General features: G+C 49.2%; 8 protein-coding genes and 1 non-coding gene across 9 annotated transcripts; 3 read left to right on the top strand and 6 right to left on the bottom strand.

The window, feature by feature from the left end:
• Positions 1 to 651: 651 nt before the first annotated feature.
• On the top strand, positions 652 to 734 carry EV420DRAFT_t47. The gene has a single exon. It is a non-coding gene; the product is annotated as a tRNA-Pro (tRNA).
• A 568-nt stretch (positions 735 to 1,302) lies between these two features.
• Positions 1,303 to 2,713, bottom strand: EV420DRAFT_1300425 (Metallo-dependent hydrolase). The gene is made up of 3 exons (XM_060468383.1): positions 2,207 to 2,713; positions 2,112 to 2,153; positions 1,303 to 2,059 (listed from the first exon to the last, which is right to left on the bottom strand). The coding sequence occupies exons 1-3, from the start codon at positions 2,572 to 2,574 to the stop codon at positions 1,462 to 1,464; spliced, it is 1,008 nt and encodes a 335-aa protein (XP_060337743.1). The 5' UTR covers positions 2,575 to 2,713; the 3' UTR covers positions 1,303 to 1,461.
• Positions 2,714 to 4,625, bottom strand: EV420DRAFT_1507477 (cyclic nucleotide-binding-like protein). The gene is made up of 4 exons (XM_060471373.1): positions 4,581 to 4,625; positions 3,177 to 4,513; positions 2,923 to 3,120; positions 2,714 to 2,869 (listed from the first exon to the last, which is right to left on the bottom strand). The coding sequence occupies exons 2-3, from the start codon at positions 4,435 to 4,437 to the stop codon at positions 2,927 to 2,929; spliced, it is 1,455 nt and encodes a 484-aa protein (XP_060337742.1). The 5' UTR covers positions 4,438 to 4,513; positions 4,581 to 4,625; the 3' UTR covers positions 2,714 to 2,869; positions 2,923 to 2,926.
• On the bottom strand, positions 4,544 to 9,333 carry EV420DRAFT_1507476 (uncharacterized protein). The gene is made up of 21 exons (XM_060471372.1): positions 9,109 to 9,333; positions 8,897 to 9,052; positions 8,755 to 8,850; positions 8,418 to 8,703; positions 7,701 to 8,370; positions 7,519 to 7,653; positions 7,340 to 7,471; positions 7,002 to 7,286; positions 6,904 to 6,945; positions 6,833 to 6,846; positions 6,681 to 6,779; positions 6,557 to 6,624; positions 6,382 to 6,503; positions 6,295 to 6,330; positions 6,181 to 6,238; positions 5,934 to 6,120; positions 5,244 to 5,885; positions 5,029 to 5,192; positions 4,959 to 4,977; positions 4,763 to 4,910; positions 4,544 to 4,706 (listed from the first exon to the last, which is right to left on the bottom strand). The coding sequence occupies exons 1-21, from the start codon at positions 9,236 to 9,238 to the stop codon at positions 4,674 to 4,676; spliced, it is 3,522 nt and encodes a 1,173-aa protein (XP_060337741.1). The 5' UTR covers positions 9,239 to 9,333; the 3' UTR covers positions 4,544 to 4,673.
• A 97-nt stretch (positions 9,334 to 9,430) lies between these two features.
• On the top strand, positions 9,431 to 12,575 carry EV420DRAFT_1507470 (Sec1-like snare protein). The gene is made up of 12 exons (XM_060471371.1): positions 9,431 to 9,554; positions 9,614 to 9,742; positions 9,791 to 9,940; positions 9,985 to 10,208; positions 10,260 to 10,834; positions 10,883 to 10,958; positions 11,007 to 11,090; positions 11,140 to 11,228; positions 11,277 to 11,433; positions 11,489 to 11,590; positions 11,643 to 11,913; positions 11,961 to 12,575. Exons 1-12 carry the CDS (start codon positions 9,524 to 9,526, stop codon positions 12,275 to 12,277), a joined length of 2,205 nt encoding a protein of 734 aa, XP_060337740.1. The 5' UTR covers positions 9,431 to 9,523; the 3' UTR covers positions 12,278 to 12,575.
• Positions 12,576 to 12,801: 226 nt separating this feature from the next.
• EV420DRAFT_668669 (carbohydrate esterase family 4 protein) lies at positions 12,802 to 14,831 on the bottom strand. Its single transcript, XM_060483002.1, has 9 exons — positions 14,317 to 14,831; positions 14,214 to 14,264; positions 13,938 to 14,162; positions 13,742 to 13,887; positions 13,565 to 13,682; positions 13,422 to 13,511; positions 13,274 to 13,364; positions 13,117 to 13,213; positions 12,802 to 13,061 (listed from the first exon to the last, which is right to left on the bottom strand). Exons 1-9 carry the CDS (start codon positions 14,738 to 14,740, stop codon positions 12,816 to 12,818), a joined length of 1,488 nt encoding a protein of 495 aa, XP_060337739.1. The 5' UTR covers positions 14,741 to 14,831; the 3' UTR covers positions 12,802 to 12,815.
• A 1,633-nt stretch (positions 14,832 to 16,464) lies between these two features.
• Positions 16,465 to 18,551, top strand: EV420DRAFT_1260810 (acyltransferase ChoActase/COT/CPT; the record flags this gene model as incomplete). The annotated part of the gene is made up of 4 exons (XM_060467027.1): positions 16,465 to 16,776; positions 16,829 to 16,853; positions 16,908 to 17,241; positions 17,297 to 18,551. 4 exons carry the CDS (start codon positions 16,465 to 16,467, stop codon positions 18,549 to 18,551), a joined length of 1,926 nt encoding a protein of 641 aa, XP_060337738.1.
• A 174-nt stretch (positions 18,552 to 18,725) lies between these two features.
• On the bottom strand, positions 18,726 to 19,915 carry EV420DRAFT_1743649 (uncharacterized protein; the record flags this gene model as incomplete). The annotated part of the gene is made up of 4 exons (XM_060480082.1): positions 18,726 to 19,291; positions 19,355 to 19,487; positions 19,542 to 19,701; positions 19,759 to 19,915. 4 exons carry the CDS (start codon positions 19,913 to 19,915, stop codon positions 18,806 to 18,808), a joined length of 936 nt encoding a protein of 311 aa, XP_060337737.1. The 3' UTR covers positions 18,726 to 18,805.
• A 303-nt stretch (positions 19,916 to 20,218) lies between these two features.
• EV420DRAFT_1507461 (uncharacterized protein) lies at positions 20,219 to 21,633 on the bottom strand. Its single transcript, XM_060471370.1, has 3 exons — positions 21,066 to 21,633; positions 20,879 to 21,011; positions 20,219 to 20,819 (listed from the first exon to the last, which is right to left on the bottom strand). Exons 1-3 carry the CDS (start codon positions 21,416 to 21,418, stop codon positions 20,277 to 20,279), a joined length of 1,029 nt encoding a protein of 342 aa, XP_060337736.1. The 5' UTR covers positions 21,419 to 21,633; the 3' UTR covers positions 20,219 to 20,276.
• Between the last annotated feature and the right edge of the window lie 96 nt (positions 21,634 to 21,729).

The following is a 21,729-nucleotide window of genomic DNA, read 5'->3' as shown; positions in this document are numbered from 1 at the left end:
GCTAGGATTGATTCGTCATATGCCGAAGCCTTGGATAGTGTGAGTGGCAGTTCAGCCTTCATTTTTGACTGGGTCTGACTGTCGTTACAGGTTCGCCTGGCTGAAACATTCCTTGGAATTGCGGAGTCGTTGAGGAAACCAAGAGGATCGCTCCTGCACTGACCTAATCATTGTCCAAATTTCTCATCCACTTATGTATTCCAATGCTTTACGGGCGATGCTTTGTAACATATATACAGGTCGAAAACTTTGTAGGTTGTAATATCATAATCAATGGTATGAGTTGCACCGGGGTAGTACGACAGTTGCGCTAGTTGTGGACGACGCCAATGCCTTCCAGAGGGACGGGTCAGTGGATGGAGGTCGAGTCCGTCGACTGGGAACAAGGTGTGTCCAGTCGGTCACCTTGGATAGCACCAACCTAGGTGTCCTGGCATCACGCATCCCTTTCATTTGCGGAATTGCTTATCGTTAGTTGTGCCCTCGGCACTTGGCACCCCTACCTTCCTATATCCTGTATCACCCACAATTGTATTGAAACTGGAACCCTAACACGATGTGCAAACGACAGCAGCATTGGATTAGACATTCAGCGAGTTTCGTTTCGCATGTAGACACTCTACATGCATATAGGCAAAATTTATCTGTATTGGCCTGATGGTCTAGTAGTATGATTCCTTGTTAGGGTTGTATAATCATCGAGGAGGTCCCGGGTTCAATTCCCGGTCAGGCCCAGCGTAGTACCATTTTTATTTGTGGCCTGTGTAATTGTAGACTAGGGTTGCGCACGAAACCTCCGCGGGGGAAGTAACCGTTTGTTACCGACCCCTCCCCAAGGGGGTGGTTTTGCTACGGTAAGTTAAGTACTGTTACTTACCTTATCACGTGTATTATCACATGATTGACGCGCCGCAATTGCCGAATTTTTCCAAAACCTTTGTCTTCCTATTTTTATACATTTTCTTGATATAATGAGAGGTAGATTCATTGGTAAAGACAGTCACAGGTAAGTTACCTTGACGAAAACCCCTCCGGCGAGGGGGATGTAACTTACCAGTAACTTACCGGTAATAAACACAAGTGTATCGAAACCTAGGTTTCGTGCGCTACCCTAAATTATACCAGTGACTGTGACTCGGTTGGCGGATCCTGAGGCTCCCTCAGACTCTTGACTCTCGATTGAACCGCCCGACGGTTGGGAGTGTCTAGTGGGGACCGGAGAGCTCGTTTGTCAGGATTCTGGAGTCTGGACGAAGTATACTCCAAGTTTTCAGGTCGTAAAGCACTTTAATTTTATAGTTTACCATTCTGTAAATTTGATACGGCACCTTGATTTAAAACATCGCGTCCTATCATCCTTTTGCTCATTGTAGTATGTTACGATGGAGGTGCAGTGGTAGACCATAGCAATAATGGCAATACAAAGTTATATAAAGAAGACAACTGAGGGTGCTGAACCTGTTAAACACCGTAAACCCTTCTAGCACCCTCTCTTCCTGCAATGAGCACCCCCTTTGTGTCCCATGCGTCACCCAAGATAGACGCAATATACTGAGCGGTAAAGGGAATCATCAATGAATGACTTAATGGAAGCCGAGTTTGTTTCGTAAAAGTTGGGTTAGCAAGTAGGGCAGGGTAGACATTCGACGGGACCATGTACGGCGCATCCGTTTCCAGGACTATACGAAAAGTTTCCGGAGCCTTTACCATCTGACGAAGCAAATCCGCAGTATTCAAATTCGTCGAGAACGTCACGACGCCGGTGATACCGATGTAGAGGTTCGGGAAGTGAGAGAGAAGACGAAGGGCAAAGGCGGGTGAGTCTGTGAAACAGTGGACGTGAACGGGGTGGTCCTTGGGAATGACCTCCTTCATTATCCGTTCGGTATCTTCTTCCGCCTTTCGGGTATGAATCGTGAGAGGTTTCCCCTTCTCCACAGCCAACTTGAGCTGTTGAGTGAAGACGGTTTTCTGGACATCTTGAGGTGAACGAGTATAGTGATAATCCAGTCCTATCTCGCCGAGACCGACGCAGAGCGGGTGGTTGAGGGCATTTATGCTGCAATGATGTTTAGGGCTTTGAAATAAATGAACGCTCCGGAATAGCTTACATCTCTGCTTCCACTGCAGGAGTATAGTATTTTGCTTCGTGTCTGCCAGTGATTCAGTGTTGCTTCGAGCAAGGAAAAACAAAGAAAATACGTACGGATGCACGCCTATGACAAAACGATAGCTGACACCACCCCATTGCTCCTCCGGCGCATCCGCCAGCCGTCTCCATCCTTTCCCAGGCCTGGGCATGAACTCGGCGGGATTGTGCCATACATCAATGATCGTCTCGACACCTCGCCCTTTATAGATACCTCGGACGAGTTCGAATATGTTCGAGTACCAACCAGAGGGGTAGTTCGACCGGTACGCCGCAAACGTCAAGACGAGATGCGTATGAGTGTCGACGATAGTCGAATTCGAAGCGCCCGGATGAGATGGAAACGCACACGTGAGCGTGTCGTGCGAAGGAAGTGGTTGAGTGACGCGGTTGGATGATCCTCGGTATCGGTTGTTTTTACTCATGACAATACTCGGTGAAGTGTGAAGGCTGTTGGTGTCTCAAGTATTCCAGCTTGTTAACGTAGAAGAATAGGGGATTCTTACGACTGGCAATGACTCCGAGGTAATCAATTCGGATCGAAAAGCGGGGCCGAAGCACTTTTCTCAGACACAAGTCATTTCAATTTTCTAAAGAGACAGCAGACATTCCGAACGAGCAGCCATACAGAGCTTTACTTAGCTACATGCAAAACAAAATTTGAAAACGTACTTTCGATACAATGAATAACGAGGATAAAAAACAATACTGAACCATCACCTGAGGGGGTAAATCCGCTCAGTTCGCTCCTTATGAGATGAGAAAATCCGTACCACTCTAGCGTGACAATCTTGGGCCGGACCCATACTGTTCCCCAGCCCTTCGCTCCATCAGATCCCGAAGGGGCCCAAGAAGCCGAGTGAAAGCCTGCGCATCCAAAGCCGCCACCTTGAGCTTTGGAAGAGCGTGATCTCCCCGGTCGATTGCACTGACAGTCGCAGCGCGAGGAGCCAAGTGCAGAAGTGACAACTCTTTTCATAAGCGTCGGTATAAACTTGAATGAAATGTAGAGAGAAAAGTATCATACCTCCAAAGTAATCTCCCTTCTTCAAATGCCCCACTTGAAACTCGCGAACTTGGCCATTGCTACCTTCCTGCGACTTTGTCACTACAGCTTCACCCTCTTCGATGAAAAAGAACGTGTCTCCCATCTCTCCTTGCCTGACAATGGCCTCTCCGTCCCCATACACCCTGCTAACCAGCGCATCAGCGATTTTACTGCGTTCGGCAGCGTCTAGAGATGACAAGAGGGCCACAGATGATAAAAAGTGCTCATACATCGTGCGTCGTCGATGAGCCGCCTTCAGTATGATTGTCCGGAAGGTGATGCGGTCCAGCGCCCACAAGGTAGAAGGCTCAGTAGACAGAACCGTCGCAGCACGAGGATGGCCGTACATCAGTGCCAGCTCTCCAAATGAGGCCCCCGGTGTGCACTCTGCTACACATTTCCCAAACTCAGGGTGGTACCCAGGCTGGAGGAACTTGTCTTCTGAGGAGCGAAGTCCCGCTGGGGGTAAAGGATCCGACCGGATGAAGCACTCAAGCAGGCCCGACTCGACGACATAAAAGTAGTCGCCTACGTCACCCTGGCGTATAACCACCTCGCCTTTCTCCGTCTTCTTTTCCTGCATGGCATTGAGCACGCCTGTTTCCTGCTCCTCGTCAAGATCGCGGAAAATAAAGTTGTTCGCGATGGATGCTTTAATGCGACGAAGCTGGTCAGAAGTTTTTGGGAATACAGGAAGCGGTTCGTCTGGGGAGCTGTCGACAGGGATGGATTCTGCTGAGACGGAGGTGCGACGTTGAAAGATGGTAGGAACGGGTGGATGTAGGTAGTCGCCTGGATTGGTGGGTTGAGCGACGCCGCCACCATCGTCAAATTGTGCGAAGGGGTTGACCATCGGTGTCGTCAAGGGCGAGGTCGGGGTCGTGTTGAACTGGACGACGGGCGGGTTGTTGGCGAGCAAAGCATTACCGGGAACGTTGAGGGTGCCAAATGGGCTGTAAGAGGTGCTGTTCCTGCCAGCGAACGACGAGCGGGGCGCTGTATCAAGTGGAGAGACAGTTTCTGGGTTCTGTCGGGCACCAAAGGCCGTGTCGACATAGAGCTCGCTAGGGAGTTCACGCGAAAATGCACGCGAACGACGAGACAGAGCATCCCGGGTCCGTGCCCGCTGCTCCTCCAACCGCTGTTGAAACCAATTCGCACAGAACTGCAGCGCGTCATTGGGCTGCACACGGTTTGCGTCCCGTGTCAGGTCGTCGATGAGCTGGTCGAATGTCGACATTGGCGAAATAAAACAAGTTTCCCTTTATATATCAGGTGATGGGCACTACTTGAATGCTTACGATTTCGTTTCCAACGTACGTACAAGCTATCATGCATTCATGTTTCTGGTCGAAAAATCCAGCTGATAATATTGCGTTATAGTACAAGCGATATCCATTCGCAAAGCAGTGCCAACCGAGTGTCAGCCTGCTCAAAAGGTCCAAGAACTATTGTTACATTTCTATCTATCTCAAATCATCTTACAAGCTTCTCAATACCCACAGGAATCTGAAATCAAGATCAGCAATCGCAAATGGACAAGAAATTGAAAGAATAAAACGAACCTGCCATCCATGGGCAGCAGCTGCCCTCTTGTATCCCTCCAACGCCTCATATACGTGGTACTCGCGATGCCAATCTTTAGCGAGCCTCGCTGGACGAGGGTCCAAATTCGAGATAGCCAACTTGATCTGCATGATCACCGCAGGAATACTCGAGGATTGTTAGCAAACAGGAACGCCAAAAAACTTGATTATTTACCTGTAACTAGGCAACCAACCTGCAACAAAATATTAGCCGGACAAACACCAAAAAAACCCGTCAAACACACCGTCAGAAGTCAGCAAATCCATACATATAGATCCTCCTCCAGTAACATGGCCTCCTCCACCATGAATAAAAGGCAAGAACCGTGGAGTAAGAATCCTGAAAAATGGCGGAGCCAACGGGAACGTTGGAGGGAACCGAATCTCGAAGATGATCGAATTCACTCCTCTACAACGGCGTCAATTCCAACAAATTGTAAGAAAAGCAAAAAATACATACGCGATCTTCAAATCCTTCGCGATCGGCAAGCTCGGATCAAACGAATGCATCTCTACAATCCACTGGAATAAATTATCGCCAATGAATTCTGGCGGCATGTACCACCCCAGCTCTCGCAGACTGTTTGCCGCTTCCTGTTCCTTTAGCATCGATCTCAGCTCTCGCTGGACAGCCATAGTCGCAGAATTCGCCGACTCAGTGGGCGGGGGCATCAGTTTGTCGACCACGACGCTGACCCATTTAGGGTCGTGCTTCCAATCATCTGCTGGCTTCGCTTTCTTTTTACTACCAGACGTGGGTGGGGCTGGTGCTTTGCCCTTCCCTTTCGGATCAGGCACGATTATGACTTCGTCGGCATCGTAGAATTCATGATCGTCGTCATCGTCATCGTCAACAATAATTGGGTCCTTCTCAACATGGTCAAAGATTCGCTGGTCTTCCTCATCTGGCTCTTGTACCACTAGATCACGCTGACGATCCTGGAGCAATAAGTTTATGGTGTACCCAGGCTCAGGAATAGAGATCTTGCTGCTGCTCAACGTCAGCGGATGCTTGGGATCCAATTTTACGAAAGGTATGGTCTTATCCACAACCGAGGCAGTAGCGGTCGCTTCAGCTGGACACTTGACTAAGAGGTACCGGCTGCGAACAATTTCAGCTTTCGTAACGGAGCAAGTCTCAAACACTCACCAGACAATCCAGGTGGTATCCGCGATAACAAAATACGGATTCGAACTAACAAACTTCTCGGGTAAGTTGACTACCTCCGCTAGAGCAACACAAGCGTTGGGACAAATTTTGCTCTTGCGCCACATCGTGCTGTTACCTGCCGCATAATGTCCCATAGAAATCTGCCCGTCTTTGGCCAGATAGACACCTACAAACAGACGGGTTGAGATAAACAACAGGCACCATGGAAATTAAATTGAGCATATACCGTTTCCATACGCCCGCCCATTAGCTACCTGCTTGTACCACAATCCATGCCGAATTATCTATGACAGACGGTAAGGATCGGGAAAGCAGGAAAAGTGGAATCCAAATGACTGACCGAGTGCCAATTTCGCAAAGGAGAACCATGGAAAGCCTTCACATACCAAATAAGTGACAAATACACAAGAAGAACTAGGATACGAACAAAGAGTGAGGGGTACTTTACGGCGTTCGCATTTGTTGCCTGAGATTGAGTAACAGCAGCCTGGAATTTAGCTTCTGCATCTGGAGCCCCGACGCTGAAGCGGAACTGGCGCCATGATGGATCTAAATGCCGTATTAGCAGAAATACACAGGGCGGCCAGTCGGGCAAAACGTACCCAAATTCGTTATTAATTCCGCTCCCGATATGATGGGTTCAAGATATGCGGTGCACGATGCCACACACCTAGTTGGAAAGTGGTCACTAACGTGTAGTGGGCGGGTGTGATGATCTCAGCTTACCAGCGAAGGATCTGCCAAGCAGCGGGCAACACTGTAGGATCGAGTTCCCTGAGTTTTGGCTTTGATTTCCCGGGCTTGACTTTGCGTTCTAAGTGCTTTCTGAGCCAAGTGTCAGTCATAGGCTAGCGACTGTTACAGTGGCTTGTCCGTACTTCATCTCTTCCACCTGAAATATCCTTCATTAGTTCGACGTGGTGTGAAACAATTAAGATAGATAGCCTACCGTCGGCAATGTATTTAACATAGCAGCAATAGAGGCGCGCATCTGCATATCAGTTGAATAACCAATAATAATGGAGTCAATTAGAACAGGAAACCAACCTGAAGAATATCAAGATCATCAAAATCGCACAGACCATGGTTGTCGGCAACAGGCTCGCGTCGGGGAGTGGAAAGAGACGGAGTCTCAAACACCGTACCAGGGAAGGCACCAGGATAGCCGGCCCCTCGGAGCGTCGACGGGTGGACAATCAAGCTTTTGTCAGGAATAGGAACTCGCAGGCCCATCCCAATAGGGAGAGGCTCGTCAAGGACGCCTTCGGCAGCCCCAGAATAGGTCAGTGAAACAAGAAGATCCACAGTCTGTGGGTTGTGAATGATTTCATACTATAGAGATGTGAGACGTGAAGATGCCAAGTGTGTCAATGAGCAAAACAAACCTCTAACGAAGGTCCATGATTGAGAGAGTAGTATTGGTAGGCGCACAGTTTCGAATCGCACACATAGGGCTTCAGAGCTTCGAAGTCGGTGGTGAGTTTGTTGTGGCAGACAATGCAGTAGCGTGTACAGAGCTAAGAGAATATGAGGAAGGGGATTGGTCGAAACACAGATCGCCTACCGTCAGTCGTCTGATGAGATAACTAAACGCGGTCAGTGGAAGATTGATATCTTCTGATTTCCCAAGACCACGCAAGGGATCATGAGGCAGCGTTCGGTTGAGCTTTTGTTCCTCTTTTTCAGCTGCTTTTATTTCCTGTATCGAATGAGCAAGATTGGTGTTTTCGAGAGCGAAGCCGTTACCTTGGTTCTGAACCGATATACATCCTCTGCTGTCATCTGGCTCTTTTCAATTTCAGAGAACAGTAGCTCAGCGCCAGCCCAGCCCAGATCAAACTGTCTCCGTAATCGGACAACTTTCAGAAAGGATCGGTCCAGCAACGACTCCAAAGAAGAACTCAAGCTGAACTTGTCAAATCGGCCTTCGTCATCTTCCTCTTCAATGTCAACTTCTGGGACGACAGGCACAACGACTTCTTCGTCCATGTCAACGTCCCCGTCGTAAAAACTCATCGCAGCAGCAAGCTCCTTCTCTTTCTGAATGCGCAACTCATCTTCAGCATCCTGAAGGACTAGCCCATACCTGCGTACGGCTTCTTTGGCATTCACAGTTGAGGGCTTGTACCCGCCGCACAGACCGACTTGGAATTTGAGTTGCACACCCGCTCTGCGTGCGGCACTCGAATAGGATCCATCACTCGACAAAGAAGGATACATGCCTCTGTGCCCGGATATGAGAAGGGTTAAATGTTGTGAACGGGACAGAAGCCTCCGATCCCAAGCCATAAGCGCCCGCGGAGGGATTGCTTTAGATAGAGTGATAACTGGTAAGCTGATGGTTAAACAGAAGTCGTCGCCTCCAAAAGGAATGAATCCTGGTCGATAGCCTGTCCCCACAGCATCGATGAAGTCCCTAAGAAGAGGTCTAGATAGTGCTATTATAAAAGAGCTGCCGCTTACCTTTGCAGTTTGGAGCGACTGTAGGTCGAAACCTTGGACATTGCAGCATAATCATCATCATATTCCATACCGACATATTCTTCGTCTCCACTATCGTCTTCATCCTCCATGTCAACTTCTTGGTACTTCTTACCGGCAAGTGACGTCAAGAAACGTTCCAGAGTGTCGACGATCGGTCGTGCCGGCGATGTTGCGATCTCATTTACAAGCTCTGTTGTACGAGCGTCGAGCTCTGAATCAGAGGAGTAGCAAAATACTGTATGGTTCTTCGGATATTCAGAGGTGTCTGAAAGTAGAAGATCAGGGTAGCAATAAAGACAACGACGCGTATCATTACCATCAACAAGCATAGTGAGAGATATTGATGCGTCAGGGACATGAGAATCCTCAATAACGACTTCCATGGAACCTTCGTCGTCGCCTGGGCGGAACTCTGAGAGCAAGATTAGTATCAAGCCACAACATGAAAGGCGACTCACTCTTTATCCGCCATCCATGAACCAGGAATCCTCCGTCCTTGACGACTTGCTTCGTGTCCTCGAAATCGGCATTGAAACGTTTGCGGCCTTTGAGATGGGCGTTCTTGGTGCGGTCAATTTGTACTTTGGCGCCTGCTGTTGGGAGTGGAGCCTTGCCTGAAAGAACACGTTCTTAACGTGTAAAATATGCTGAATACCAATGATTGACGTACCACTGGTCACCTTTTGGCGTTTAGACGAAAGCTTCCCTCCATGACCCTCCGGCTCCGAATCAGAGTCGTGAATGACGATAACATCGCCCCGCGGCTGAGACACCTTGGCCTTGCTGCGATTAAAGAACATTATGTCGAGCGGTATGTAGATGAAAGAGAGAAAAGAGGAGTGCTATCAAGGAAAGGGTGGCTCAGACACAGTCTCGAGTAAGATGAAGGTGGCAGAGTCATGTTACTAGGGGCTTTTCAGGAAGTCTTGGCACGGCAATTGCCGCGGCTGCTAAGATGCTATGACGCTGTGTTTCTTACTCTGTTAGATGTCCGTACCGTCCTTGTCGACACACCATCACCCTCCTGCCTTCTGCCCGTAGTATCTGCCGTTGTTCACATACCTTGCTCACCGTCTGCATCGACGATGGCGTCCCTCATCACCATCGTTCGTAATAGTGCGCAGGATTTAAATTCAAACGGCGTCCAATTAATCTCAGCCTGACTGCGCTTATAGAGTTCCTCGAAGCAATTCGTTCCGTCAATCCTCCTGGAAAATGGAAGATCCTCGTGGTCGACGAGCATTCACAGAAACTCCTTGGCGCAGTGCTCAAGCAATTCGATATTCTTGAGGAGAATGTTACTCGTGCGTCTGTGTTATATTGCTGTTTTGACTCGTACTTATTCCATGCAGTGATTGAGTCGATATCTAACTATCGGGAACCTCAGCCAGAGTTTGAGGCTCTGTATCTGCTCATGCCCACAACCCAAAATGTCGATCGTATCATCCGTGATTTCTCGCAGACGAAGCAGTACGCCGCTGCACACCTATTCTTCATTGAAGGTAGGTGGTAATACCCATCGATAATACCCACTAACCTTCTTTAGGTCTTTCTGATCCTTTATTCCAACGCCTCACATCATCGCCGGCAGAACCTCACCTTCAGGCCCTCAAGGAGCTGTTTTTAAACTTTTCACCTGTCGAGGCCCAGACATTCTCTCTTCAGACACCGGAGATGTTCTTCAGTATTTACAGCCCACCACGGCATGAGAACGACTACCGCAGGGCACGCGAACGGCTAGAAGAAGATCTTCGTTTTACTAGTAAAATCGTGCGTTCCTCGTTCCCCCTTCTGTGATCACTTTGTAAATGTTTCATCCAGATCACCAATGTTTGTATAACGCTCAATGAATTCCCCTACATCCGGTACTATGTACCACCGAACCATCCCCCTCTAGGTGCCCTTAAGCCACATCTGTCTACCCGTCCACCGCCACCATCCGAAGGCAGTGGCCGATGGAGGACGAACCTTGCCCGTGGCGCAGATGCTCGCGCCTACGAATCTGTCGAGACTGACTATGTAACCAAGCTACTAGCGTTTATGGTCCAGAGCAATCTCGAGGAGCACAAACGGGCGAATTCCGATTTTGGAAAGATCGATGCCGGAAGGGGACGATCCACGCTGATTATCACGGACCGAGCAATGGATATGATGGCACCTTTGGTACACGAGTTTACGTATCAAGCTATGGCCAACGATCTGTTGCCCATTGAAAACGGTGTTCGATACACTTACAAGTTTCAGTCGTCCGTGGGTGCCTACGAGGACAAAACTGCTACTCTGTCCGACCAGGATAATGTATGGACGGCTGTGCGACACATGCACATGCGTGAAGCCATTGATAAATTGATGGCAGACTTCAACAAATTCCTCGAAGAGAATGCTGTCTTCAAGGGGTATGTGCTTGATCATCTTTTCTTTGACCCTTCACTGATGCTTATCAGGGACGGCGCAGCGAATCTTAATGATATGAAGGAAATGTTGGCGGGGTTGCCTCAGTACCAAGAACAGCGCGAAAAGGTGAGACGTCTGTCATATCTCTTTTGACTATCCTAAGTATCTGCTCAGTTCTCATTGCATCTAAACATGGCACAAGAATGTATGGGTATCTTTGAACGGGACAAACTACCTGTTGTAGCTAACGTTGAGCAGGTCGGTTGAATCTTTTGCCTTTGATATTCATTCATTGATAACAATCCAGAACTGTGCCACTGGTCTCACAGCTGAAGGCAAGACGCCCAAAAAGCTGGTGGAAGAGATGGTGCCTTTGCTAGATAGCCGGGAAGTGATGTAAGTCTTTTCTTTGCATCCAACTTACAACAAATGAACAGTTATCAGAAACGCGAATAAAGTCCGGGTGATAGCGCTATACATACAGCACCGTGATGGCGTGCCCGATGAAGATCGGAGACGATTGTATCAACACGCGCGTCTTTCGCTGGCGGAACAAGACGCTGTTAACGCCTTAGCACATCTCGGTGTGAGGATTAGCCGGGTACGCTCTTGTTTTCCTGTATTCTTCCAAGCATCGTCATCGCTGGATATATCAGGGACCCAATGATCGCGATATCAAGAAGAAAATAAAACAGAAACCTAAAGACGATGAATACGAACTGTCACGATTCAAACCTCTATTAAAGACGGTCATTGAGGTGCGTGTTCTAACACCATCGTCAAACTTTAAATTATAGCTGTTGGGTACAGGAACATGTCGAAAATAAGCTTGATGTCACACTTTTCCCTTATGTTAAAGACTCCCCCTCTGCGATGCCCCCACCTTCATTGCGTCCTGCCCCAACACATACAACGTCTCTGCGAAGCCAAAAGCCCGCTTGGCATCGTGCTGCAACACGTAATGCAGTACAGGAATCCACTAAACAGCGCCTACTCGTTTTCGTTGCTGGTGGTATGACGTATTCCGAAGTACGAGAGGTATACGAGTTGTCTTCGTCGTTGAGCAAGGATATCTACATCGGTATGTCTCCTTTTCTTTACGATCCTGCTTGCTAAAGTGTGCTCTAGGCTCCACGCATACCATCACGCCGCGACCCTTCATTGATGATCTCAAGGTGTTGGACCTAGGTGGAGTTGGCTCACGTGCATTGCCGAACGGTCTACAGGAGAGCGCAGGACAGAGACCCTATCAAGACTTTTACGATGAGAGATACTACACCAAGGACGGACCGCGTCCCCAACCCAAGCCAGCGCCAGGCACGCTTGCCCCGCCCAAGGAACGCAGTCGACCACAGCCCTCCCCCACGGAGAGCTACTCGTCCACCAACTCCTTCGGAAAGGAAGAGAAGGAGAAGAAGAAGAAGAAGGGCCTCTTCAGGTTCTGAAGAGCTAAAGGTAAATGTATAGTGTGTAATTATATACCCCTTCGCGAAATAATGGACCCTGGTACGACTTATGGGACATGCGGATGCATAAGTTGCTAGGTAGCGTTAGCTCTGGCGGATATATAGAATCTTCTCCCTCATTGGAGAGGATGACTTCAATAATGGCCACTAAGTCCTACATAGCAGACGTAAAGAGAAATTTCGCAAGGCCAAATTCTTGGACAGAAATGCAGAAATGGTTTTACGAGATTATTACGCGGATCGAGACCCAGAGCGCCCACCTGACGGCCCTTCCTTTTCTTACGTTCCAAGTTACTTGTGTCCACTGTAACATCATCAAAGTAGTTTATGCTACGTTACAACAAGCCGAGACCAGTAAATAGCTGCTGCATTGAAGACAAAGACTACAAACCTCTCGGTCACCTCGTTGTCATGGCACGACAGGTATCCAATATAGAATATCGAAGTAAAAAGGAGATAGACGTAGAAGTGGCAATGTCCAGCTTATAGTTCCGTGCATAAAATGGTCAAAAATTAACTAAAGCAAAGTACTCGCAAGAGCCACAAGGCCTACGAGAGAGAAGGTGGTGTATATTGATGCGACGTTGATGGTGAGCGCACCGCTAGAGCTTCCAGTACTCGCGGCAGAGCTTGTGCTGCTATCGGTGGTGCCATCTCCATTAATGTCAGCAGTTGTGTTAGGAAATGGGAAAGTGGCGTTGGTATTTGTTTCCCGGTATAAATCCGTTGTGGGTATGCCGTAACATTCACCGATGGGTTTCAACTGTTATAACGAGAACGACTTAGTACTTCTAACCATCGAGAAGCGAGCTACTCACTGTGAATGCAGGATTGTGGTTTTGTGCCGTCTCTAGGTTATAGCCGATAGCCAAGTCGACGGTGAGCTCATACAAGTCATGTTCAAGAACGATGATCCTGCAAGGCATAGATAGTTAGCATCATGCATCTACGATATCATGATGAGAAGATGCATACCCAGTATCAATGACAGATGCGTTTCCAAGAATGTTGTCGAATTCTTGCACACACTCTGGGCCAGTCTTCGTTCCAGCAGCGACCTCCCAATCTAAAAGACGTCAATTTATCGTGTTCGAGATATTCAAAGACGGAGTTTGGCGCTTACCGAAAGTGTCAAAAGATCCTAAGGCACCGGCAGTTGTCCAGATGATGGGGGTCAGACCCATTGCTAAGGAGATGGCGCGGACACGGTCATCTAATGTTCATCATGAGCTGCTTGAAGTATCAAATCAAAGAAAGACACCATACCGATATCACCGTATGGCGGACGCATGGTCGTAGGAGTGACACCGAGGACTTCCTTGATCGCTTTGCGGGTCCAGCCGAGCTCAGCAACGATTTGCTCGTTAGTCAACGTAGTCAAGTGCTGCGAGAGTAAATGAAACGATCAGAGATTGATCGCAGTCGCATGCTTCATAGTCTCACCGGGTGCGCCCATGTGTGAACAGAAATTTCGTGGCCATTCATATATTCTTCAACGAGAACAGCAGGACGTTCAATGACACGAGAGCCCACTACAAAGAAGGTTGCGGAAAGATCCACATCTTGAAGGTAGTTGAGGAGTTTCTGAGCTGTTATAACGTAAATTAAGCGAGCGGAGACAAAGGGCGAGTAGACGAACTGTAGGGACCGGGACCGTCATCGAAACTAACGCCCCATGTGAGCTTGTCGGGACAGTTGATGATGTCAGTGTCTCTGGTATGGGCGCCGCAAGTCCACCAGCCGCGGTTAGCGGCATCTTGAGAGAACTCGAGATCGCTGGCGCAAGTGCCGTCGGTAGTGGGTTCGAGGTCGGGGATGTCCCAGCCATCGAGCTCCTTCAGCCATGCTTGAACTTCGCTGGAATCTAATGGAAATCAATGAAGGATGAAAAAAGTGGTACGAGAAGGAAACGCACTGGTAGGAGCGACCTTGTCCTGCGTTGGCCATACACCTGCAGTGTAAACAACTGACAAAGAATGAGAGACCGGTAGAAAGAAGACGTGAATCACGGGACTTACATGGTGTTGGAAGGGAAGGAGCGCCTGAAACTGGGGGTGATGCCGTTGTCGCCCAAGTCGTCGTAGCAGCGAAGCTGGTGCCCGATGACATTCCAAAGGTGAGTGCAGTCAGAGCTGGCACACCAGAGACAGTGGCCGACTCTGTGAGGATTGTGGCTGCAACATCGGTATTGGCTGCTGCTGCGGCTGTTGTTGAGACGGCAGAGCCAGAGACGACTGCCGTCCCTGTACTTGACGACAACGACGACGACGAGCCTGTTGCTGCTGCTGAAGCTGCCGACGAGGTGGAAGATACTGCAGAAGTTGTTGAAGATGAAGAGGTAGCTTGTCGTTTGAGATTAGCATGTCGTTGTTCAGGTTGGGTATGGGCGTGAGCTGCCGTCGATAGGGCAGCGAAAAGAGCGGCGAGAGCATGCAACTTCATGATGAGGAAGAGGTAAAAATGAGTGGAAGCGCCAGACGATATTAGATGGAGGCAGCGAGTAGAGAACGACCTGCAAAGGTCGAGAAACGGTCAACGAGGAAAAAGTAGAAAAGGCCAAACAGTCTCCACCAAAAGAAGAGTGCCTATATTATCCCCTTTTTCCCACGATACCACGCTGTGACCATGCCAAGTGTTTGTCCTTGCTTATCCTTCCATCCCGTTCGACCGAAGTATTTAATTTTGAGGCCGTTCCTCTCTTGTTCTTGCTCTTGGTGTCTCAATATCTCAGCGCTCAGACCCAATCCCATCCAGCTGTGTTCCCTTAGTTTTGTTTTCCGTCTCCATGCCTTGTTAGTATGTCATTTGTCAGGGCTCAAGGTGTCGGTAAAATATATAAATGCTTGTCCCGCGGATGGCTCCGGATCTATAAATATCACGGTTCGATCATGCCCCCGGCACTGCCTTCTTCCAGTTCCATCGAAGGTGAATCCTTTGCGCCTCGTATACACCGTTCCGTGTCCCCCGAATCCAAGTAACTTGCCCTTTAAACCCTTCATTTGACCTTCTTAGTAACCACCTGTCCTTTTTCTTCACCATAATAATCCTCGGACGCCGTGGATCCATCCACTCACAGTTCTCCGCAGCTTTGTGTTTGCAAATTTATTCAACACCCACTGCGCCGTACGCCTGTCGATATCTCTCTATTAGGTCCAGGCTGAATGTTTCTCACTAACACCTATCCCTTGACATCGGATTTACTTTCCACTTTGGAACTTGTGCATCTTTATCTATTTAATGAGTGTGTACACCAATCATGGTTCACAGTGCTAAAATCCTTACCCTTGCTGCGCCAAATGTGAACACTTCTCCGGTTATTCCCAGCGCTTAAAGCAGACTTCTTCCAAAAATACCCTTCTGCATTCCAGAAGCATATCAATTCTTCAGGAAAGCAACCGGTAGCGGGCTGAACCTCCCTTCAACACGGCGTCAGATACCACACTTCTACGCCACAGTCACTACAGCTGCAGCAACATTACATATGCATGTCGGAATCATCTACGATACCATATTCAGCACCTTCTTCGCCAGTGACTGGGTCATAAGAAAACGGCACTGCCTCGTAGGCTGTTTTATATTACGACAGATCGATTGAAACCTCTTTGGAGCCTCAGACATGACATCGGACAAGACTCTTCGCGGAGACGGGATGTATATCCCGTAAACAGATCGAAACAGACATCGAGTGAGCTCCCAAAAATTCTCCTCGTCCACTTTCATCCTGCGTTGTGAACCGCAGGAATTTCAGAGCCGCTTCGAGAGGATTCGAATATTCAATATTCAGGAGTGAGCAGGTAACAATGTTCTACGTCCCTGAGACCTGAGGTTGCTAGGCACTAAAATGAGGGGAATTCCCTTTTCCGTCCTTTTCATCTCCTGATTTGATTGGATGAGCTTTCCCCCCCACCCTCACTCTTGCATACTGCCTTTTGTACGCGTCCTCTACATCTATATTCCAGCAACTGGTGGTCGCGAAGCATTTAGATACTAATACGGATCGACTATGGCCCTCGAACCGGTAACCGGCTCGTTAGATAACCGGAAATCATAACAAAAAGGGATCAGCCTCTTACCCCGCACTTGTCATGATCACATTTTAATTCGCCAGGGATTCCGGCTTGACCATGATCAGGCTTTTCTCTCCTCTACGTCGACCTTTCTCTACCATGTCGCGCCCCAAGAACTGGAAAGCTGCCGCCCCGACGAACGGGACGACCCACTCGCCTGCCCAGCTCGCCCTCCCGAAGCTGCCCGTCGTCGATCTCCCATACACGCTCTCCAAGCTTAAGGAGAGTCTCCGACCTATTGCGTGGTCGAAAGATGAGTACGACGCGGCCGCCAGGAAGGTGGACGAGTTTGGTAAGCCCGGAGGAATTGGCGAGGTCTTGCAAGCTAGGCTCAAAAAACGCTACGATGAGACGGAGCACTGGCTCGAAGAATGGTGGGACGACGGCGGGTATCTTGGGTACAGGGATCCGGTAAACACTCTCGTACGTTTTCGGTCGTGTCATCACTTAACCGGAGTTGCAGGTCGTAGTCTATGTTTCGTACTACTGTAAGCCACATCCTTATTCCGAAATCTCCATCGGGTTGATAACACTGTGATTAGATGGATTCGACGACCATCCCGCTCATTTGCCCCAGACACCTGCTGCTCGCGCCGCAGGCATCGCGCGCGGTGCTATGATATTCAGACAGAAGCTCAAACGCGGTCAGATCGCTGCTGAGGGTACCAAGGAGGGTCCGTTTTGCATGGACACGTATCGTTGGATGTTTGATTGTTGTCGTGTCCCTGGTCCCCACGGTCTTGATTGGAGTGTCACTCATGCAAAGCCAGGCGACACCGGTGATTCAGGTCATATCGTCGTGTTTCGGAATAACAGGCCATGGAAGGTCGACTTGACCGACAATGGTAGGATCTTGAGTACAGAGGAAATTACAAAGTGCGCTTCTTCTCCCATATTTTTTGTCCGATTACTTAGGAGGTCACTTACACAGGCAAATACAATACATCTACGATAATGGCAAGGGCGATTATCCTGGCGTTGGCATTCTGACGGCAAACAACCGTGATGTCTGGGCAAAGGACTACATAGAACTTACGTCCTCATCCCATAATGCAGACATAGTATCCACCATCCACTCTGCAGCTTTCACTATCAGTCTCGACAGTGCCACTCCGGCAACTGCTATCGAACACAGCCGTTTCCTCTGGCACGGACATCTCACTGGGAATGGCACCCCAGCTGGTCTACGAAACCGATGGGTAGACAAGCCGTGTCAATTCATAGTATACGACAACGGTCGCGCTGGCATCATGGGCGAGCACTCTGTCATGGACGGCACTCCCACCGTTCGGCTCTGCGATGACATCCTCAACTGGCTCGCTGACCCTACCTTCGACCACGGTACTCCATCCGGGACATTCACCCCGATGCCCATGGACTGGGAGGTCACCCCCGCCCTCACCAAAGCGCTCACCGCCGCAGATACCGCCGCCAAAGAACTTATAGAGAGCCAAGAACTCGGGTTCCACCTCACGGCCTATGGTAAAGCCGCAATCAAGAAATTCGGCGTGTCCCCCGACTCGTGGGCGCAGATGATCGTACAACTTGCATACCGTAGGCTCCTCGGAAATGAGAAACGGAAGGGTGGAACGTACGAGGCTGCAACGACGCGTAGGTTCCGCAAGGGCCGTACCGAGGCTATTCGCGTGGTTACGACCGAGTCGGATGCATGGGTCGCGAGTATGGATGATCCGAGTGCCACGCAGGAAGTGAGGAAGGCGCTGTTCGATAAGGCGACAAAGAAGCATGTACAGCTGGCAAAGGAGGGCGGGCTGGGCCGCGGTGTCGACCGGCATCTGTTTGGGCTGAAACGACTGCTCCAGGAAGGCGAAGAGGTACCTGAGCTGTTCACTGATCCGGTCGTGATGAGGTCGAGTTATTGGGTACTTAGCACTAGTGCGGTGTTCTCGAAGCATTTCCCAGTGTATGGATGGGGAGAGGTCGTTCCTGATGGGTTTGGTGTCGCATATATGACCGGATATGACGGTAAGTGCTTTTCAGTTATTATGTTGGAACTAGCTAATTTAACGACTCGCCAGATCGACTTCAATATACCATCACATCCCGGACAGAGATGCCCAATGCCAAGTTCTGTGAGGAGATTATCAAAGCTGCCGATGATTTGTATCAGTTGCACGCACCACCGTCTGAGACTCATTGTAGATTATAATTGCTTGTTGTATTAGAACCAATAGACATCAACCTGAGATGTTACTATTCTCTGATTTTGCATCGCAACCCATGTCATAATCACTATATCAAGGAAAAACACGGTCACCCGTGAATGACTAAAGTAAGCGAATAAGTTACCAATTAGGCAAAACATTTATGCTCGAGGTTGGGGTATACTATGCTACGATCGTGTATGTTAATAAAGTGTAAAAATACAAGACGAGATGCTCGATAGTGAGATATAAGTATACAGGAATAAAGACACGCATTAGAAAAACGAACAGAAATAATACAAAACCCATGCCAAAGCAAGAAATCCCAGATAAGGATTCGTCAAGCGCGCGCCTGCACTATCCACTAGCGGTACGGCGGCCCCAATTGTGTAATTGAGACAGTTAAGAGCATTCGTGTCGACCCAAGAAGGAACAGGTGTATTAGGCGTGTTTCCGGAGTCATCCAAAGCTCCGGTATTGTTATACCCATCCACCGTAAGAGCCACACTACTAGCGCGGTAATACTGTACTGCTTGTTCCGGTTTCGGAGTACTCGCATCCGAATCGTTAAATGCGATGGGAGCACCCGAAGCAGACGAAGTATTGATCACCGACGAGCAATTATTCCTAATATCCGTGATGAGGGAAGAGACCGTGCTGTTGTCAGCTACGACGTGGAATGTGGCGTTGCCGGAGCTCGCAGGAAAGGTGGCAGACATCATGACACCTCCGGGTCGACTGGAATTGTTCGGAAGTCCATACTAGTGCGACAGTCCAGCATGAGCACCGATTTTTTTTCATAATGGGTAGGTTTGATATCTTACCTCGTTGTTGTGTAGATAGGCGGCACCGCTATACCCAACGAGGCCGCCCCATGCCAAAGCCCAGTAATAAAAGGGAAACCCTCGACCCACCACGCCGCGACCTACTGTGCCAGGGTACCCGCTGCCGTATATGCTAGTCATCGTAGTTTGAACTTCAAGCGCTAAAAAAGAAAAATGTTAAACACACCTTGTACCATACACCTGAGACCTGGTGGCACCACCTTGAGGACGCCCAGCGAAAAGCTGCCCCGATGGAATTGTCGAAGCACTTCCCCCGCCTGAACTGTACGAGGAGGACTTCTTTGAAGATCCACCTGTACTGATAGGCTGGACACGTTTAGGGCCTCCTGAGGTGATAAAATCAGTCTTCGCAGGTAGTAGGCAACAACAAGATTTTTATTCACCAGAGCTGCCACTCGAACTTGAACTTGAGCCACCACTTTTTCCACCTCCACCACTTTTTCCTCCGCCACCTCCACCCTTACCACCACCACCACCACCTTTCCGACGGTACAACTTGCGAGGCTCGCTTCTGGGTGTAGAGACGAAGGGAACATACATTGCTTAGGGGCCTGTTGATGTGTCCCAGGAATTACGTGGAAAGTTCAGAATGCGAAAGGTGGAAGAAGCAGTAAAAAATGACTACACATTTAATACTAAGTAGCTGAAGAACAGCCTCTCACGTCGATCGCTCCAAAACAGTGAGGCAATGTCTTATTCAAGGGCGGATAAGCGGGAAGGAGCTAACAGACAACCTTTCCAGGTGACTCGAAGAGAACTGGGCGCTAGGCAGTGCATATACTGAAATTTGGCGCGCTACAATAATGATTGCAATCGGTGAGCAAAGCTATCCTTTGAAACATATGTAGACGGATCAAAAAAAATGGAGATATACATGTATAGGAGCATAATTGAAAGACCGCTACAACCAAGCAGCGAAGCACAGGAGTATCCAACTCCAAGTCAAGGTCCCCAGGCTGTGAGTGATCATAGCAGCAGCATTGGAGTATGGAAGATTCCCTGTCGGTGATGAATAGATGGAAGAGGAGGAAGAAGATGGCGTATCTGCATCGACCAAAGGTACAGCAGCGCCAATCGTTTGATTTAAACAGTCGATAGCTGTGGTATTGACCCACGATGGTAGCGGGACGTCTGTAGCGTTTTCAGATTCAAAGACAGCGGTATTGTTGTATCCGTCCAGCATCAGGTAAGCACTACTTGCGCGGTAATATTGAATAACTTGTTCTGGCTGAGGTGCAGAAGGATCGGATGCGTTGTACGCATTCGTAGTGCTGGAGGAAGTGTTGAATAGTGACGAGCAGTTCCCGGTTATATCGCTGATGAGGCTCGTCACGGTTTGGTTATCGGAGACGACGTGGAACGTCGACGAACCCCCGGCGCTTGAATTGAACGTCACTGACACCATCGGACCACCAGGGCGACTGCTATTGTCTGGGAGGCCGTACTGAATCATACCGTATGATCAGTATATACAGCACGCCCGACAACATTACAGGTACCTACCTCATCTGAATGCAAATAAGGAGCTGTGCCTGCACTAACAGCTCCTCCCCAGACTACTGGCCAGAAATAAAACGGGAATCCACGCCCAGCCACGCCGCGTCCAGATGTTCCTGGATATCCACTTCCATATGTTCTGCGGCAAAGGACGCGTCAGGAAGCCTCCAGGATACACGAAATGGGAACATGCCTCGTTCCAAATACTTGGTCTCGCGTACCCCCACCGATGCTACGCCCAGCGAATAGCTGACCAGAAGGAATAGTTGAAATCGATCCTCCGCCTCTGCTATACGAAGAAGCAGCTTTGGAAGTTCCTCCGGCAGACACGCTGCTGACCTTCCCATTGCTGGAACCTCCATTGCTACCGGATGAGCTACCGCCACTAGACCCTTTGCTTCCACCACTGCTGCTCGAACTTCCTGTCCCGCTTCCACTCTTCGAAGTCGAACCTGAACCGCCTTTACTTCCTCCACCGGTGCTCCCACCGCCGCCTCCCCCACCAGCACGTCTTTGCATTCGCGCCGTAATAAATGGGACGAACATGATTGTTATGTGTATTCTTCAACAGTAGTACCGTAGAAGTGATTATCACGAAGCAGAGTCAGGGCCGGACCTTATAGCGCTCAAGAGCTATTTCACTTTTACACGATGAAACAATTGGTTTGCTCGTCCCTGCGGGTAACACGCATCATGTGTGGAGTCATGCGATGTTATCACTACAGTCTGCACAGCTGTTGACAGCTGGAGTCGGATCCTTCTCGGAAGGGACAAAAGGTATCTTGAAGATGCTGCGACTTCTAATTAGTCTCCCCCATTTTCTAGAAAAATATCATGCAGAGAAGACGAGTCACAGC

The sequence above is a fragment of the Desarmillaria tabescens genome, assembly GCF_030435595.1.
Source record: "Desarmillaria tabescens strain CCBAS 213 chromosome Unknown EV420scaffold_3, whole genome shotgun sequence".
In the NCBI taxonomy this organism is placed as follows: domain Eukaryota; kingdom Fungi; phylum Basidiomycota; class Agaricomycetes; order Agaricales; family Physalacriaceae; genus Desarmillaria; species Desarmillaria tabescens.
Note: the sequence above shows the minus strand (reverse complement) of the source record. Positions and strands in the feature narration are given on the sequence as shown.